This window comes from Mastomys coucha, unplaced genomic scaffold (assembly GCF_008632895.1).
Source record: "Mastomys coucha isolate ucsf_1 unplaced genomic scaffold, UCSF_Mcou_1 pScaffold7, whole genome shotgun sequence".
Classification (NCBI taxonomy): domain Eukaryota; kingdom Metazoa; phylum Chordata; class Mammalia; order Rodentia; family Muridae; genus Mastomys; species Mastomys coucha.
Window position 1 is genome coordinate 13,555,210 of NW_022196913.1, and position 17,190 is coordinate 13,572,399.

The 17,190-nt window shown below is 41.3% G+C and overlaps 1 protein-coding gene across 2 annotated transcripts in view; it reads left to right on the forward strand.

The window, feature by feature from the left end:
- Positions 1-17,190, forward strand: part of Adarb2 (adenosine deaminase RNA specific B2 (inactive)) — a 532,727-nt gene that overhangs the window by 434,563 nt on the left and 80,974 nt on the right. For both annotated transcript variants that reach the window (XM_031358852.1, XM_031358853.1), the window contains exon 4: positions 4,873-4,987. In XM_031358852.1, the coding sequence (XP_031214712.1) occupies positions 4,873-4,987 (115 nt within the window). The remainder of the gene's footprint in view (positions 1-4,872; positions 4,988-17,190) is intronic.

Here is a 17,190-nt window from a genome sequence, read left to right on the forward strand (position 1 = left end):
AAAAAAAAAAAAAAAAGAAAAGACAAAACAAAATTTTGCTTTAATCCTCACATGGGCATCACTGTCCTTTGAATCACGATGGGCTGAAGACATGAGAAAAGACATCTAAACAGTGCAACTAATGAAAATTTGGGCTTTTAAATTTTATTACATTTTATTGTATAAATGTGTTTATGTGGGAAGTGGTGTGTGTCTATGGACTACAGAAGACAACTTATGGCCATTGGTTCTCTCCTACCTCCATGTGAGTCCTGAGAATAGAAGTCAGGTCAAGAAGCTTAGAGGTAAGACCTTAACCCACTGAGCCACTTTATCCATCTCTAGGATTTAAGAGACCAGAGACACTGTGATAAATAAGAGATTAGTAAACAAGTATGGCAACTGGGGTACTTACGTGTGGAGAGAAGATGAATCCCCCCTGAATCTACCTGTCCTGACAGGGACCAGGTTACTGACAGCCTTGACCTGGCATCCCCAAAACTGAGTGAAATGCCAGGGTCTGTGGCCCAATAATTAGGAGCTGTAACTCAGTCTGCCTGGAGGTGACCAGATAAGGAAAACCCCACCCCCCAAAACAATCTCACTATGCTGCTTTTCTCAGTTCTAAGCCATCTGTGCTAGCTAGAGGTCTCTGTCACTCTGTGAACAGCACCTGAAGTCCCATCAGCCCATGTGCTTTGCCAAACCAAGTGAGTCGAGGAACCCATCATCTGTGGAAATGCTGAGCTCCAGACCAAATGTGATTTGTTCTGCTTCAGCATTTCCTCAAATGACTCCATTAAGGGATGGCTGCAGCTCAGGGCTAATTAACTCATAATAGGTGCAAAGCATCCTGGGATACCAACCCAGAGGGTGTCAGGGGCTCCTGGGCCTTCTGTGCTCACCCTGACCCTCCTCAGGATGATAGGATACATTCAGTTACATCCAGTTACAAACAGAACAGGGTATATAAAAGGAAGCAAGTGTATGAGAAGTCTTAAGTGAACTCTGCTTCTTGCTACGGTTGTTAGATCCCACAGTTCAGCATGAAAGCCCTGAGTCATATCAATGGGGTTTAAGTTCTATGTCTGTCACATCCTGGCCATGTGACTTTGGTGGGATCACTTCAGTGACTCTAGGGCATAAAGGCAGTGTCTGCCGCGTTGGGTGAATTAAATGAAATAATGTATACACAGGACTCAAGTCTGTTGTATGTTTGTGTTTCTTTCCATTCCTCAAAGAAACAGAATGATATTTAGATTTCCAAAATGAAACTGGTCTTTCTATTATCTATATAATTACTCAGTGTTTGGAGGGTGTCTTGTTCTGAGAGCTTCAAAGGGGCCACATCAGGCATGTACCAGAGAGTTAAGAAATGCCTCTGGTTAGGAATTAGGACTCTGCATGTGTCTGACTTCCAGGGACAGGCTTGAGCCATCCAATCTGGGTTTTAGGAGTACTGCTCCCTTTGAAGATGCCCAGTAGCTCTAGAAAGATAAAGCAGAGGGTCCCTAGCTCTGATCTATTCACTGTGAATCTGTGTTGACCATTTTCTCTGAGATCTCACTATAAGCACTTGATACCATCTGTACCCCTAGGGAGAACTGTACCTGACAGCCAAATCTTGGGTCCTTTGCTATCTCCAGCTCAGAGCTTGGCTCGCAAGGTCTCAAGATTGCACAGGTAGCATGATTTGACATCAGACCCTCTCTTTAGATGAGGATGATGCCACCCTCCTTCATGATAGATAGTGAAGATCAGGGCCCACTGTGAAGGCTACTACCTAGTCTGCAACCAAGGGCATGTACACATAGCCGCGATGCTGTGATTCGAACAGTCCCTTCACTTCTTTCAATGAATAGTTGAACTGTCCAAAGCAAATAGAAATTAAGAAAAGTCACATGCTGATGATTTAATGTGAAATGTACCTCCACGAACTCCTGTGTACAAATACTTGGTCCCCAATAGGTAGAGCCTTCCTGGAGGAATCAGAACACCTAGGGCAGGCTCTGAGGATTTTCACAGCCTGGACCCATCCCTATATGTCCCCTTCTTTAAGACTGTGGACACAACACTTGTTCTGCCACGCCTTCTCCCACCACAATGGACCATGGTAAACCCCTCCTCCCTTAAGTGACTTATCAGGTCATAGCAGTAAAAAAAGCAACTAATAAGTCGTGCCTGTGGAGGGAAAAATAGCTGTCCTCCCTTTATAGCCTAAAGTGTAAGAACTATAGCAGAGCACAGCAGCAGGGGCTGTGTCCCCAAGACACAGGCAATAACTCAGAGGCTGAGATGGGACTTCATGCCAGAGCCTCAGAAGCAACTTAAGGGAGAAAGGATTTGTCTTGCCTTACAGTTCCACCACAGCCGGGAAGGAATGGACTGTGAGCCAATTACCATACTGAGTCCACAGTCATGAAGCAGAGAAAGGACAGGAGATAGGAACATGTTATAAAAACCCAAGGCTTGTCCCTAGTGACAAACTGTGGAGCTCTGGACACTGGAGCAGGGAGAGGGGGGGAGGCTCTTCTACTGGAACCCTCAGAGGCAGCGTAGCCCTGCAACACTTTGACCTCAGGCTTCAGCCTCCAATCAGAACTGTAATATGGTAAGATTTTACTGTTCTGAGTCCCCTAGTTATAGTCACTCCTCAGCACCATCATGTCTTAGCATGCAAAATGTCTAGAAATCTAGACCGCCTTCTTTAGACCTCAGTCTCTAGATATAAAAGGACAGGGCAACCTCAAACAGACCCCGGATTTGTTGCTAAAATTCTGTCTCTCTGGCAACTCCCTGGAGGTCATCATCTCTCACCAAGCAGCGTGAGTGGAAAGAATTGCTGGGGAGAAGGCTATGCCAACCAAAGTTTGGGAAAACTCAGGGCTTACCTCTTCCCTCGATGCCCAGCACCACAGCCACTTGGGGGAAGCTCAATTTGAGGAGTCTTCCTCTACAGGGTTTCTATGGTGATTGATAAAGCATTTCAAAACACAAGCACCAGACGCGACAGTTACAGTAGCAACAAAAAAGGCTATCGAGTCTTAGAAGCAGTGTTGGGACCTCCTTACTGTCCACATTTTATCAATAAAGAATTGAGGGGAGAAATGCCAGGTTATTCTTGTGGGCAGGATTGTTTCTTGAAGCAGCCCTGGTTGTACATGAACACACTTGATTGCATACAAATGAAATCTTTAGCCTGTCAACTTATCTCTTAGATAACATATAAGTTATATGTTTTATATAGCATATCTACAGCATCAGTTTCTGGCACAATATAAAAATGTGCATGATAGAAGCATTATTAACATCCAATTCACTGAAAATGAAAGCTGGTTCGATATTTGATATTTTGATTTGGTTGCAAAAAGACTTTGTCAATACCTGCAGAGACTAGGGGCAGTAATGATAAGAGTAACAGTTACAGCATCATTACTGAGCCCTTACCAAATGTGAGGCATGGTGCTGAGCATCTAAAAAGTGATAATTCATTTAATCATTCCCAAAGCACGGTCAGAGGAAAATTAAAGAGGATGACCTTGCAAATTGGTTAAACGGGGCTCAGAGGTTTTAAATGACTTATCCCAGCTCACAGGCTGTAGAACTGGGATTCTAAGCAGGTTTCTTTGCTGCAAGGCCTGTGACAGTCACACTGTGCAAGCTTCCCTAGTCAAAAGGAATCGAGTTCCGAAGATAGGAGAGCACAAGGACCTGGAGGAGGAGGAGCCACAGTGTCATACTATCTAGGCTTTGTTACTTAGTATACATGTGCTGCTTTAACAGAAATGTGAATTGGTCTTAAGATAAGTTCACTAAAGGCCAAGTTAACTTAGTGTGCGTGCATTGGGGGAAGCCCTGCCCTGCACCACAGCCACTTGGGGGAAGCCCTGCCCAATACCACAGCCACTTGGGGGACATACTATGTATATATGTATGTGTTTATGTGTATGGGTATACATGTATATGTGTGTATAAATGTGTGCATGCATGAATGCATATGTAGTTTTATTGTGTCTTATGAGTGCATATATATTTATGTGTACATGTGTGCATGTGTATGCTATGTGTTCTACATGTTGTTTATGTGCATACTTGTGTTCATGTCTTCGTCTTTCTGAAGGCAAGCAAAGAGGCTGTGGCTCAAGCTGCAGTGATCAGTTCTCCAGATGAGTCCTCTGAGGTGTTTTGGCTACTTAAACACTGGTCTCTGATTCTAAAGTTGCAGTTCTCAACCCCTGGGATCAGATATCCTGTATATCAGATATTTATACTATGATTCATAACAGTAGCAAGGTTATAGTTATAAAGTAACAATGCAAATACTTTTAATGGCTGGGGGTCACCACAATCTAAGGAACTGTATTAAAGAGTCACAGCATTAAGAAGGTTGAGAACCACTGTCTAAAAAAAAGGGCAGCGTAGCAATGATAATGAATTTATGCCTACCCCTCCCCTGTCAACTTTACCTGAATGCCTCCTCTGAGATTGCTGCTGTGCAGGAGGAGGATAAGAAGGGACTGCATGTTTTCATGTAAAGACTTCCCACTCAGTAAAGGGCCCAGGCCAGGGACCTTCTCAGATAAAGTCCGGGCACCTATCCAAACTCAGACACAGGGAAGGGACTTTCTCAGACGTGAGGTAAGACCTACCCAGTTACAGAGCAAGGACCCAGCCAGACACAGCTGGACTTCCAGCAAAGGCAATGCTGGGATTAATTCCTCACAACCAACTTCTTCTTAATGTCATGGGTCAGAGAGAAGCAGGTAGCAGACAAGTGCTGACTCATCTGGAGGACTTCATGAGGCAGAGCTTTGAGAGAGAGGTACAATAGCCAGCCGTCCGGTGTTCCTTCTGTCCAGCGCATCAAAGAGCACTGATGCTTGTGTCTTACAGGATTTTGCAGACTCTGTGTCCCAGATGGTCACACAGAAGTTCCGTGAACTGACAGTCGGCCTGACATCTGTGTATGCCCGCCACAAAACACTGGCAGGAATCGTCATGACCAAAGGTAACCAGCTCACTCTTTTCCTGTGGGAATTTTTATCCCCCAGAGAGAAATGTTAATATTTATTGGGTCCTAGGAGTCAAAGGATGCTTCCTAGCGTGTGAAGACAGACAAATGAAGACAATGTAGAGTACAAAGACATCAGTGGTCACTGTTCTAGTAGAACAACCACACTGGCAAAATCGTGAAACACTTGATATTTCTCTCAATTCCTTTCAAAAATGATGCCAGTATTTGTAAAAGCTGGAATCAGAAGCCAGGCTACCCATGTAAGTCACTTGAAGCTGATAAATTAAGAGGTGCCTACTTCTCTCTCACCTCTACTGTGCTTAAAACTAGTGACTGATGATATCACTTATGCAGAATGAGTATCTCACATGAATCCTTGTATGCAGAGCAGAAGAATGGAACCAGCTTGTACAAAAGAAGTCAGGTGTGGAGGTGGACTATCCAAGAGATGTTAGCTGTCAATGTGTTTTCTCATGCCAAAGGATATCAGTGGGCCCTTTTTGGTGTTACACTCTTCACATTCATTCCCACAAGAAGTCTGTGAAAAAAGACTGGCGGGGACACACAGGGGATTGAGAAGACACAAAGAAACAGAGAGATGACACAGTAGGGAAAAACAAACATAAGAAATAGCAAGTACATATGGGGATCCAGTCAGGACTCAATACACAGCAGACACAGAAACATAAGGGAAGGGGAAATAAACAAAGGGATATGGAGAACACAAGACACAGAAAGATACAATGAGATTCTAGATTTCATACATTTCAAAGGGATACTATGTATCAAAGTGATACAATGTATCAAGAGGATGTAATGTGATACCAAAGTACATTTCAAAGTATCTGCCCCTGCAGATACTTTAGGTTCTTCTTGCTGGGGTATAAACTATTAAGTGAAAGTCTTCCTTCTTATCCAGACTCATCATTCCAATCTCCTCTCAGAGAAGGAATTCCATTCTAGAAAACAATAATGACAAGAAGAGGCAGGAAACAGTGAATCCTGATAGGAGGTCATTGCTATTATATACCAGGTGGGGAGAAAATGATGACTAGGTTTGAACAATCCGATTTCTGAAAGTTTCTAATTACTAATATAACTAATCAGCTGGCTGGATGAATTCAACCATTTTCATCTCTGAAGTAGAGAACAATTATCATAAAAAGTATTTGGGAGCAATGAAAAGTTCATAGTCACATGTAACTTTGCATAGATAGTCAACTTTCAGGACTGAAAAACATCATCTATCTGGTGCTCCAAATTATTTACACTTAAATTTTTTTAAAAAATGAGTTCCATAGTTTCCTTATCACTCTAGACACCCAGAAATCACTACACTATTCAAGAACAATGAAACAGAGGCTCAAAAACAAAGGCTCAGGCCCCACTGTAGGCCTGGTACAGAGTACATGATTCATCCCTTCCAATCCCCACATCTTAGCAAAGTGGAAATCACAATTCCTCCACACAGTGTCATTCATAAAGTGCAATATAAAGTGCATCAAATGCTTTGAAAGGTGAAAATCTCTTTATAAACACAATATCCTGCTCTAAAGCAATTCCCTTTTTTTAATAATCCCATTATATGTGGTGTTGTGCATCAGCCTGAGCAACTGTGAGGGCTGCCTCTCCTCCTTTCACACACTGGATGGCATCTGTCCCTAAAAACCAGGAAATGTCCTCAATCCAGGGTTGAATCAACCTTTGCCAACATCATCACCATCGAGTACAGTCTTGTACCTACACATCCACTCATCTTCTTTGCTCTCACCACCAATCTACATGAAACCTCCCACTCAAAATCTAATGGCTTACTGAGGGAACCAAGAGGAATCCAGCTCCATCTACAGCTAGCTCTGTGACTCAACACAGGTTCCTTGGCCTCTCTGGGACTTAGTTGTCTCACTCATAAAAAAATGATACTAATATAAGCAATACCTACCTAATATGGTTACAGTGAAGCTTAAATGTATATGGTGTAGTATATTTGGATGGAGTAGGGGCTTGCTGGTTAGGTTTTACTATCAACTTGACACAACCTAGGCTTAGCTGCTTTTATTGTTTTTTTTTTTTGAGAAGTTAATACAATATATTTTAGTCATATTCTATTTTCTCTCCGAACTCCTCCCAGATCCTTCCTATCCACCCAACTTTATGTTTCTTCATGCTCTCTTGCTCTCTTTCTCTCTCAAGAAAAAGTCACATGCATGTGTAAGCATGAGCACACACACACAAACATGGAGTGTGAATTGTGTTGGCCAAGCGACTTAATGTAGGATTATCTAGATCAGGTCACCCTGTGAGATTGTCTATGGGAGACTGTCTGGATTTTTGATCAGTATATGAAAACCCAGATCATTGTGGCTGGCACCATTCCCTACACAGGAGCTCCTGAACAGTATAAGACAAGAAATTTAGGTGACAGCAAACAGGTAAGGAAATATCCCCTCCCACATTTATGTCTCTCTACTCTTCACTGTGAATGAGATGTGACTGGCTTTTGATTTCCTCCCTTGACTTCCCCTCAATGACAGACTGTAACATGGAATTGCAAGCTGAACAAACCCTTTCTCCCCTAAACTGCTGATTGCTACAATACTTTATCACAGTAACAGAAATGAAACTATAACTGACACCTAGTCTATAGTAACAATGTATAATGTCCAGAAGTAGTCCTGCTATTTTTAATGCCCAAGTTATTAGATGAGTGCTAACCAAATTAGGTTCTAGAGAAACAGCAAAAAAATAAAATTGACCAAGTGCCTACTCTTGTGAATTTGATATTCAACTGGGGAATGTGTCATTTTAAAGCATCCCATAAAGCTAATACAAAATAATCCTATGTGTATCAGACAAAGTCTCAGAGCACATATACAAAACATAGGCAATTTTTTTAAAAAAGGTGTGAAGTGATTCATGGGTTTCTTTCAACAGGGTCCAGGACAACTCAGTAGGAAAAGTAAGACATACAGACAGAGAAACAACAGATGTGCCTCTTTTCTCTTGTGCAACACGTGTTCAAGTCCAAAAGTCTCTGTAACTTGGTTTTCAACAGTTCCCAGCTTTGTATATCTTTCCACATTCATAAGAAATTCAGAAATGGCAATTTTCGAAGCTATTCTGAGACTTTGTGTGGAAAGCAGTCATGTTTTACAAGGGCTTATGAGAAGATAATGCTTCAGTTGCCAGTAAGCACATTATTTTCTATGCAGGTGATTTATTTATTTATGTGAACTAAATTCATTATGTACAAGAGAGTCTTTACAAGGTAAGGCTTTATAACAAGTCACCTATGAGCCCTTGGGTATCAGTCGCTGGAATTTGCTTTCCTATTATAAAAGGAATAGTTAATAAACTTTGATTTAGAAAATATTATAAAGAAATACAGAAAGTAATGAATAGAAATATTTGTAAATAGTCATTTACTTAAATTTGATGTGCCATGTAATCTTAATTTCAGTTCAGTTACTCAAGCAAATGCCTAAGGAATTCTAAGAGATAGCAGTGTGTATGCTATACCAATTACAATGCAAAATTGTAAACTGACTCTGAAATGAGCTTCATTCAGTTTTTCCTATTTGAGAAGTAATAATTTTTTTAGCCATTATGAGAAATACTATTGGGAAAATACATACTTATGAACAGACTTTTTAAAATTCTTTATCTGATTAGTTCAATCATATGGTAAAAGTTCAAATAGAAGAGGACTTAGGAATGAAAACTAATGTTCACAATTTCATTGTTCCCTTTCTACCTAATATAAGTCATTTTATTAATCCTTTTAAAATTTCTACACTCACAGAATGTGTTTTGATCATATTCATCCATAACTCCTTCCAGGTCTTACCCAACTTCCAACTTCATGCCCATATTTTTTGTAACACACTAAGTCCAATGTGTGCTACACATGTATGCATGGGTGTAGTCAACCTACCTAGAGCTACATGCTCAAAGAACACTGACCCTCCCTCTCCCAGAAGTCATCAACTGTCAATAGCTCCTCAGATGGAATGGAGACTCATGAGCACCTCCTGTACCACATGCTGGAGTGCTATATGGCTTGATCTTGTGCAAATCTTGTGCAAGACACCACAGTTACTATGAGTTTACAGGTGTAACAGCCCTGTCATATCAGAAGGTCGAGACCACATGGGTTCTACATCTCTATAGCTACAATTCTAGATAACATGTGTTGTCATGCTATCGCAATCAATATTCATTTGTGTGTGATTTTTGGAGTCGTAATTTTATGACATCACTAAATTTGTGTTGTTTTACTCAATTTGGATTGTACTGTTCCTTATTCTGGTAGTTCATCCTGGCAGCTACTCAGCCTTTTCCTTACTAGAAAAATTCTCTCAATTATAGTTTTAATAATAAGATCATAGCTGATAAGACTTATATTCTAATTAATTTCCACATTTTGAGTACCACTTCGTGTTGGAAAAACAATAATAACAAAAATATATCTGCATAACTAGACAGTTTTAAACAGAATCATGACAGAACCAGGCTGGGACCTTGAATTGAATTACATTTCATTCTCTAATGACATAGTTCTCCCAAGATCGAGCATCTATCTTGTCCTGGTCACATAGACTCTCACTTCTGTCCTTAGCTCATACTCATGTCACTGGTTTAAATCATGTTCTTGGCTACACCTTCTTATGCAAATTTTCAAGTTGTGTATCACTTTCCTGGTGTCTCAGTTTTCTTTCATTGTTAAATTTTTTACTTAAAAGGGAAGTGAAAAAGAGTAAACCTCTAACATTTGCTAAGTCATGTAGCCTGTAAGTCAGGATATCCACAGAATCAACACTTCCTCCCCTGATTACACCCTTAAAACGGTGATCTCAAGGACCCTGGCACACCATTTCCAGTCTAAAGACTGTCTCCAGAGCTGTCTTTCATCATTGCTACTTTTCTTTGCTGCAGGCCATCATCAAGAGAAGAAAACCAGGGCTGGAGAGATAGCTTGGTGGTTTCAAGTACTTGTTCTCATCCCTAGTTCCAGCTCCAAGAGATCTGACAACCTTTGTGAGACCCTCAAGCACAAGGCACACATATGCACGTACATGCAGGCAAGACATTTAAACACATAAAATAAAGACATTTTAATTTTTTTAAAGAAAAGACATTCTTTTAAGAAAATATGTTTGGGAAAGCCAAGTGTGGTGATTCATGCCTGTAACCTCTGTACTCTGGAGGCTGAGGCCAGAGAGGGTACTATGAGTCTGAGGAAAGCCTGGGCTATAATAGTGAGTTCTGTACTGGCCAGGGATATGGGGAAAGATCTTTCTTAAGAGAAAAATGAACATAGGAGAGCAAGATGACTAAAGTCTGGAAAGCATCTGCCAGCCAAGTAGCCAAGGATATGGCTTCATGAAGTAAATCTAGTATTTCCATAGTAAAGTACATAAATAAATAATAAAACAAAATTTAAAAGTGCCTACTGAAGGAGCAATCATTTATGCCCTTTTTTGTTTGGTTGGTTTGGTTTGGTTTGGTTTGATTTGGTTTGGTTTTTCAAGACAGGGTTTCTCTGTGTAGCACTGGCTGTCCTGGAACTCACTCTGTAGACCAGGCTAGCCTCACACTCAGAAATCCGCCTGCCTGTGCCTCCCAAGTGCTGGGATTAAAGGCGTGTGTCACCACTGCCTGGCCCATTTGTACCCATTTTAAGTCCTTCCTGAAAAACCAGCCAGGTCTGGTAAGTATAAAAACACCAATTAATTTAATAGTGAAAAATGTCTGAGTTGTTTCAAATTCTAAAATTCAGAACATGTTTTGCCTGCGTGCATTTGGATGAGCATGTGAGATAGATCCATCCTCCTATGTTGTCTTCAGTACACTTCCAGCCTCCATAGAAATCACACTATCGTATCCAGCCAGATAAAGCTGCTAGTCAAATGCCACTTTCCCATTTGTACTTGATAAATCATAACAGTTCAAACACACCCGGAACCTTTTCCCATCACAGAGCGTGTGCGTACACTCGCCTGCCCAGGGACCTAGCAGAATCCTGACATAAGCAGTTTATTCCCCAAGTATCTCAAACCCTTTTCCTTTCCATTTTCTCCCATGGATGACTAGAAATCACTTTGATCTTGAAGTTAAGCAGAGTCTTTTTATTTACACCCAGTGGAGCATAAGGAAGATAAGCTGAAACAAAGGGACTGGACCCAAAGCAATCACAATAAGCAGAAGCTTCATGCTAGCATGAAAGATGGTAAATTATCATCTTCATTTCTAGAAATTGATCCTAACAACTGCTAAACACAACATGGAGTTCGGGCACATTAAGATTCATAGACACAGACATCCCAGAACAATAAGGACCTGCTGATGGGTAATTGATTTTAAATCTTTGGTTGAAACTGTTTAGACTACAAAATGCAGGATAGATTTTACTACCCCTGTGGCTGACCCTTGTGTAACTTGAATGCCAACCCATCACTTTAAAATAAAATCAGAGAAAAGCAGTCCTGACTAGATAATTATCCCAGCCCAACCCTACTCATGGCTCATTAGAGATAAATGATTTCATTTGAAATAATTCACAAGGTGCCAATGAAAAATTCTCCAAGCTAAAGGTTGGAGCCATATGTCTAACCATGAGATACACCCTCTGAAATGCTCCAATTTATTCCTCCTCAGTAAGGAAGGGTTTAGGAGGAAAACATGTTTTTTGTTTGTTTTTGTTTGTTTGTTTTTTTGTTTTTTGTTTTTTGTTTTTTTGTGAAAAGGTAGAGAGGTCTGGGGATATGGCTCATGTGGTAAAGAACTTTCCTGGTAAGCACAGGGACTTAAGTTCAATGCCCAGAACTCACATAAAAAAGCTGGGTATGGTGATATATCTCTTATAATCCAGCACCAAGGAGGCAGAGACAGGACTACCAGGGCTTGCTGGCCAGCCAGCCTAATCTATTTGACAAGCTCCAAGCTATTGAGAGACCTATCTCAAAACACAAGGTGGAGTGTACAATGCCTAAGGAACAGAAGCAGAGGATATCCCCTGGTCTGCACAGTCCATGCACACGTGTGCACACGAAGCAGAAACACTTCTGCACTCTTGAAATCGAGTCCTTCCACCAAGGCTGTTCAAATGCTTCTGTTTTTCTAATCAATGGGTCACAACTGAGAGTACAATTTCAATGCTTCCTCAAATTTCCCAAAAGCTCTCACTTAGTAAGAAAAATCCAACACTACAGTGTTGATCAATGCAATAAAACTACTGTCTCCAAAACCCCGGTCGTGTTTTTTGAATGGAAATATATCAAGGTTTGCTGGTGAAAGAAAAAAAGGCAAGATGCTAACATCTGTGTGTTGCCTAAGTGCTAGGCAGTGATTTCTGGTGTTTAAAGTGCATTATCCTTAGCCAATAAGCTAAATTCTTAAAAAAATTTTTCTTCCCAATTTTCTCTCTCTTTTTCCACTTGTGTGAGTGTTTGTGTGTGTGTGTGTGTGTGTGTGTGTGTGTGTGTGTGTGTTAGACTGATTAATAAACAAATGTGAAAATGGGTAAAGCTTCAGTCCTTTGAAATCCCTGTGGACTTTCAGATACATGCATTTGGTGTCAAGGTTCAAACTCCTTTCTTATCTAGCTGGCCCTATATTTCAACTTTCAAGATTTTTCTATCTATATTAAGTGAAATTTTCAAAAAGGGGTTGATGTCTTGTAAACACTGGAGAAGGAAGTGGGAACGTTCTAAACAGCTCTATATAGAGATGGGAATGTGTTCACATTACAGTGGGCCAAACAGCTTTGCGTCACTGGGATAAGAACCCAAGATCATCACATTAGAAACAGGAAGGTTGCCTTGGACTCACAGTGCTACAAGTTCTAGGCTAAAACTCCTTGACCCAGTTGCTTTGGTAACTGTGGCAAGTTAGCCCATTAAAGCAATAGTAACTGATAGGAAAAAAAAAACCAGGGGCCAGAGGGAGAACATGGTCCCCAAATCCCCCTTAATAGATACATCCTCAGTGTCCAATCTTCCCCCTAAACCCCACTTCTAAACATGTTTACCACATCCCTATAGAACCAAGCTATCAACACATGAGTCTTTAAAGATAGCGACTATCAAACCTGTAGCACACAGAAGAACAACACCCTGCTGGTTTCTTGCCCAGTGTCTTTACAATCAAGGCTACAACTGTGACTTAGCTTTAACATTATCTCAGGAATGGTCAGCTACAGGAGGGGAGCAAGAAGACAAGGCCAGTAGAAAAAGAGAGGAGAGGAGAAAGTGGAGTCATGGTGGTGGGATGCTGGAGAGCCAGTCTCGGATCAGCACACACCTACGTTCCTCGGCCAGCAATCGCTGAAAGGTATTTTAACTGACCAAGCATATTTGAACCAAAGGCAAGTCACACAGCTCTGTTGAGAAATAATGGGTTGTATTAGGACGTCGGGGGCGGGAGGTGTAAGTCAGAAGAAGAACTTAGAGCCTGAACAGAATTTTTCCTTTTGAACTGTTTTGCATAGAATTCCATATTCATCTTCTGAAAAATAGAGCAAGAATGGAGCACAAAGAAAAAGAAAACTATAGAAGAACAAGAATGGGAATACCAAGTGGTTGCTTATAGACACAGCAAGCACTGCCACTTAAAGTGTCTCCTCTGTGAATTATGTATGAGCTGCGGCTTTGTGCTCTCATTATTTCTGGGTTTAGCACCAATGAGGAGACCTTGTCAGTTATCTCCCATGCAGGAAAGAAAAGACTTCGCATCCATCAGACCAGGTGTCGCAGAGCCACTCCTTTGATACAAAAGAATGAGTTACTAATGGGCCGGAGAGCATGCTCAGCCCAATCCAAACAGGAAGATAAATAGATTCTTCAATCTATTAATTGCAAAGGGTTCATTGGCATCTGACTTCCCTTTTAGAAGTAGGAGGAGGACATTGAATACATTCGCTGGATAAAAAATTACCATATTTATATCCAGTGAAATCCTTCATAATGTTGATGACTGGATACATAACTAATGGCATCTCTCTCTCTCTCTCTCTCTCTCTCTCTCTCTCTCTCTCTCTCTCTCTCTGTGTGTGTGTGTGTGTGTGTGTGTGTGTGTGTGTGTGTGTGTGTGTGGGAGTATGTGTCTGTACACATTTACCCGGAGGCCAGAATCTGTAATCTCTTGGTGCTTTTAGATACAATATTGAGAAATAAGTGAGACATTAGCTATGGTAGGAAGAGTTGTACAAAGGCAGTAGGAAAGAATATTGGGGTAGAGGGGGTCAGCCACATTGTTGTAATTCAAAGTCTGCTGGTTGAAAGGTGATCATGTTGCTCTGTCTGCACACTTCCCAAATCAATGTCCACCTCAGCCTTCCTTCAGAGGTGGTGTTAGTATACATACTTGTTAGTTTTTATTCTCATTTTGATACAACCTAGAGTCACTGGAAAGAGAAAACCTCACCTGAAGAATGTCCCTATCACCTGTCACCATGAGGAATTGTCCTCACTAATGATTTCATGAGGAACTGTGCCTCACTAAAGGGCAGAGAGTAAGCCAATTAGCAGCACTTCTCCACAATTCTTTCCTCCACTCCCATCTTGAATTTCTCAGTGGATTGTAACCCGGAAGTATAAGCTGAGATAAACCTTTTCCTTCACAAGTTGCTTTTGTCCAGTTAGGTTTATCATAGCAACAGAAAGCAAATTAGAGTGGACCAGGACATTGTGGACCAGGACATCTCTAACCAAGTGCTGTGCTGATGTTTAGAAAGCTAGCTGGGCTCTTGAGACTTAGTCACAGAGTCAGCATAAGCATTTAAGAGTGACTACTAACGTGCTCATTAGTCATGTTTGACTCACCGTAAATCAAAGACACATGCATGACGCATTGTGGACCAGGACATCTCTAACCAGGGTTGTAATGCTGAGCAAACTACGAAGTTTCTTTCCACCATGGAAAGGTGGCTACGTGGGGTGGTCCCCAAGTTCACCTCCAAACTCACTTCTAGAACATCAAGTTTGGACAGTTCAGTTTTCTCTTAAAGTCGCAACATTTACTACACAGCTGATGCCTTGCTCTTGTCTCAGTGAACTGGCCTCTTTGCAGTTGTAGTGAGGATGGTGACAGGGCCAAAATTGATCATACATGGTCAACAAGTAACCGTAGTCTCAGCATGGTTTCTAGACTCTGGTATGCACCTGTCTTCAAGCTGTGCCTTACCTGGACTGAGCAGTGGCTGTGAGCCTAGTCCCCACAATGTTCAACACAAGCATCTCAGTGACTGTCATCCATGCAGCAGAAAAAGTACCTCATAGCCTGCCACCTGAGACCATCACATTCCCTATTGGGATTATGTGTACCAAAACCCTGGGTACTTTATAAGGAAAACGTAAAGCTGCTGTTAAAATAGAAGAAGCAGCAGGGTGGTGGTAGTGCACACCTCTAATCCAGCACTAGGGAAGCAGAGGCAGGCAAACCTCTGAGTGCTAGGACAGCCTGGTCTACAGAGCAAGTTCCAGGACAGCCGGGGCTACACAGAGAAACCTTGTCACAAAAAAGAAAAAAGAAAGAAAGAAAGGAAGAAACAAACAAACAAACAAAGGGCAAGCATTCATTATTAGCATACTCAAATACTGATCCAAATTTGGCACCATTAAGGGCAACTGAACCCAGCCTTTTTGTGTTCCAGGACTCCTACCAAACAAGCTAGCATTGTCACCAATGACAGTTGTGCCTGATCAAAAGAGAAAGGCAAGCACATCTTCTGGAAACATGTTTTCTTTATTTTATTTCTGAGACAGGGTCTTGTGTACCCACCCGAGCCTTCAGCTCGCTATGTAGCCAAGGATGACCTTAGGCTTCTGATGTTCCTGCTTCTATCTCTCAAGTGCCTGGATAACAGGTATGTGTCACTGGCCCAGGGTGGGTGGTGCTAGGGTTTGAACCCAGGGTTTCCTACCAGCACCCTTCCCACTGAGCTTCATCTTCAACTCATATTTTTCTCTCTTTAAAGGAAGGTAATGACTCTGTGATTACACATTTTTTTTCTAACAAGTGGCATGCTAAAGGATGTTGTCTGGTATGTAATTACCACAGTTACTCTAACAAGTGCTATGCTGATGTTTAGAAAGCTAGCTGGGCTCTTGAGACTTAGTCACAGGGTCAGCATAAGCATTTAAGACTCACTGCTAATGTGCTCATCAGCCTCTGAAACATGGGCACTGAGGCACAGAGCTACCATGGTATCTGGAGTACCAACAGAGTCGAAGGGTCTTCATAGGCACCCCTGAGCCCCTGAACCTTGTGGGGCTCCTTCTGTGTACAAATCTCAATGTAAGAGACTCTGGCCCTCAAGATTAATAATTCTTTTTTCTCAAATTGATTAGCCAATCCAATGAAAAGAGCCCTTTCCTTTTCTTCCCTTTTCTTTCTTTTTCTTTCCTTTTCTTTCTTTTTCTTTCCTTTTCTTTCCTTTTCTTTCCTTTTCTTTTGAGCGTCTCTCTCTCTCTCTGTCTCTCTCTCTCTCTCTCTCTCTCTCTCTCTCTCTCTCTCTCTGTGTGTGTGTGTGTGTGTGTGTGTACGTGTGTGTATGTGTAATGCATGTGCTTGGGGTTTGTGTGAGAGAGACAGAGACAGAGACAGAGAGAGTATGTGTATATTTGGTTTTTGTATGTTTCTTCATTTGTTTTGATTTTTGGGGACAAGATCTCTCTGTTGTCTCTATCCCTACACAGGTGCCCACGTCTGCTATGTCTTTCATCATAATTCTTTCTCTCCTACCCTGCCAGCCTCCTTCTCCAAGCTGTGAATGAGTGCTGATAACACAGGGTTTAGGACGTGAAAACACAGGATAAGTCCTCACTTTCTGGAGAAATTCATCCACATCATGTGGCTATCCATATGACTGAAAACGGATAAAGAAAATGTGCCCTTGGTATTATCAATCCTTCTCACTGAATTTTCACTTAACCCATACCATAGCGCCAGCTCATACTTATTTTTAAGATTCTCTTTAGCTTCTTGCCTTTCACCTTCTCTAAACACTCTTGTTCCTGAATGAAAAACGCACAGTTTATTTTGAGTATGAACAACAACAAAACATTTTTAGTATTGTTCTAACTATGGAAGTCAGAGAAAAAGATCAGTCGATAAATATAATTATATCAAAATAGATAAGTATGCTTATGTGGGAATAAAACATATGGCATAGAAATAGCCAAAAATTACAATGTTTA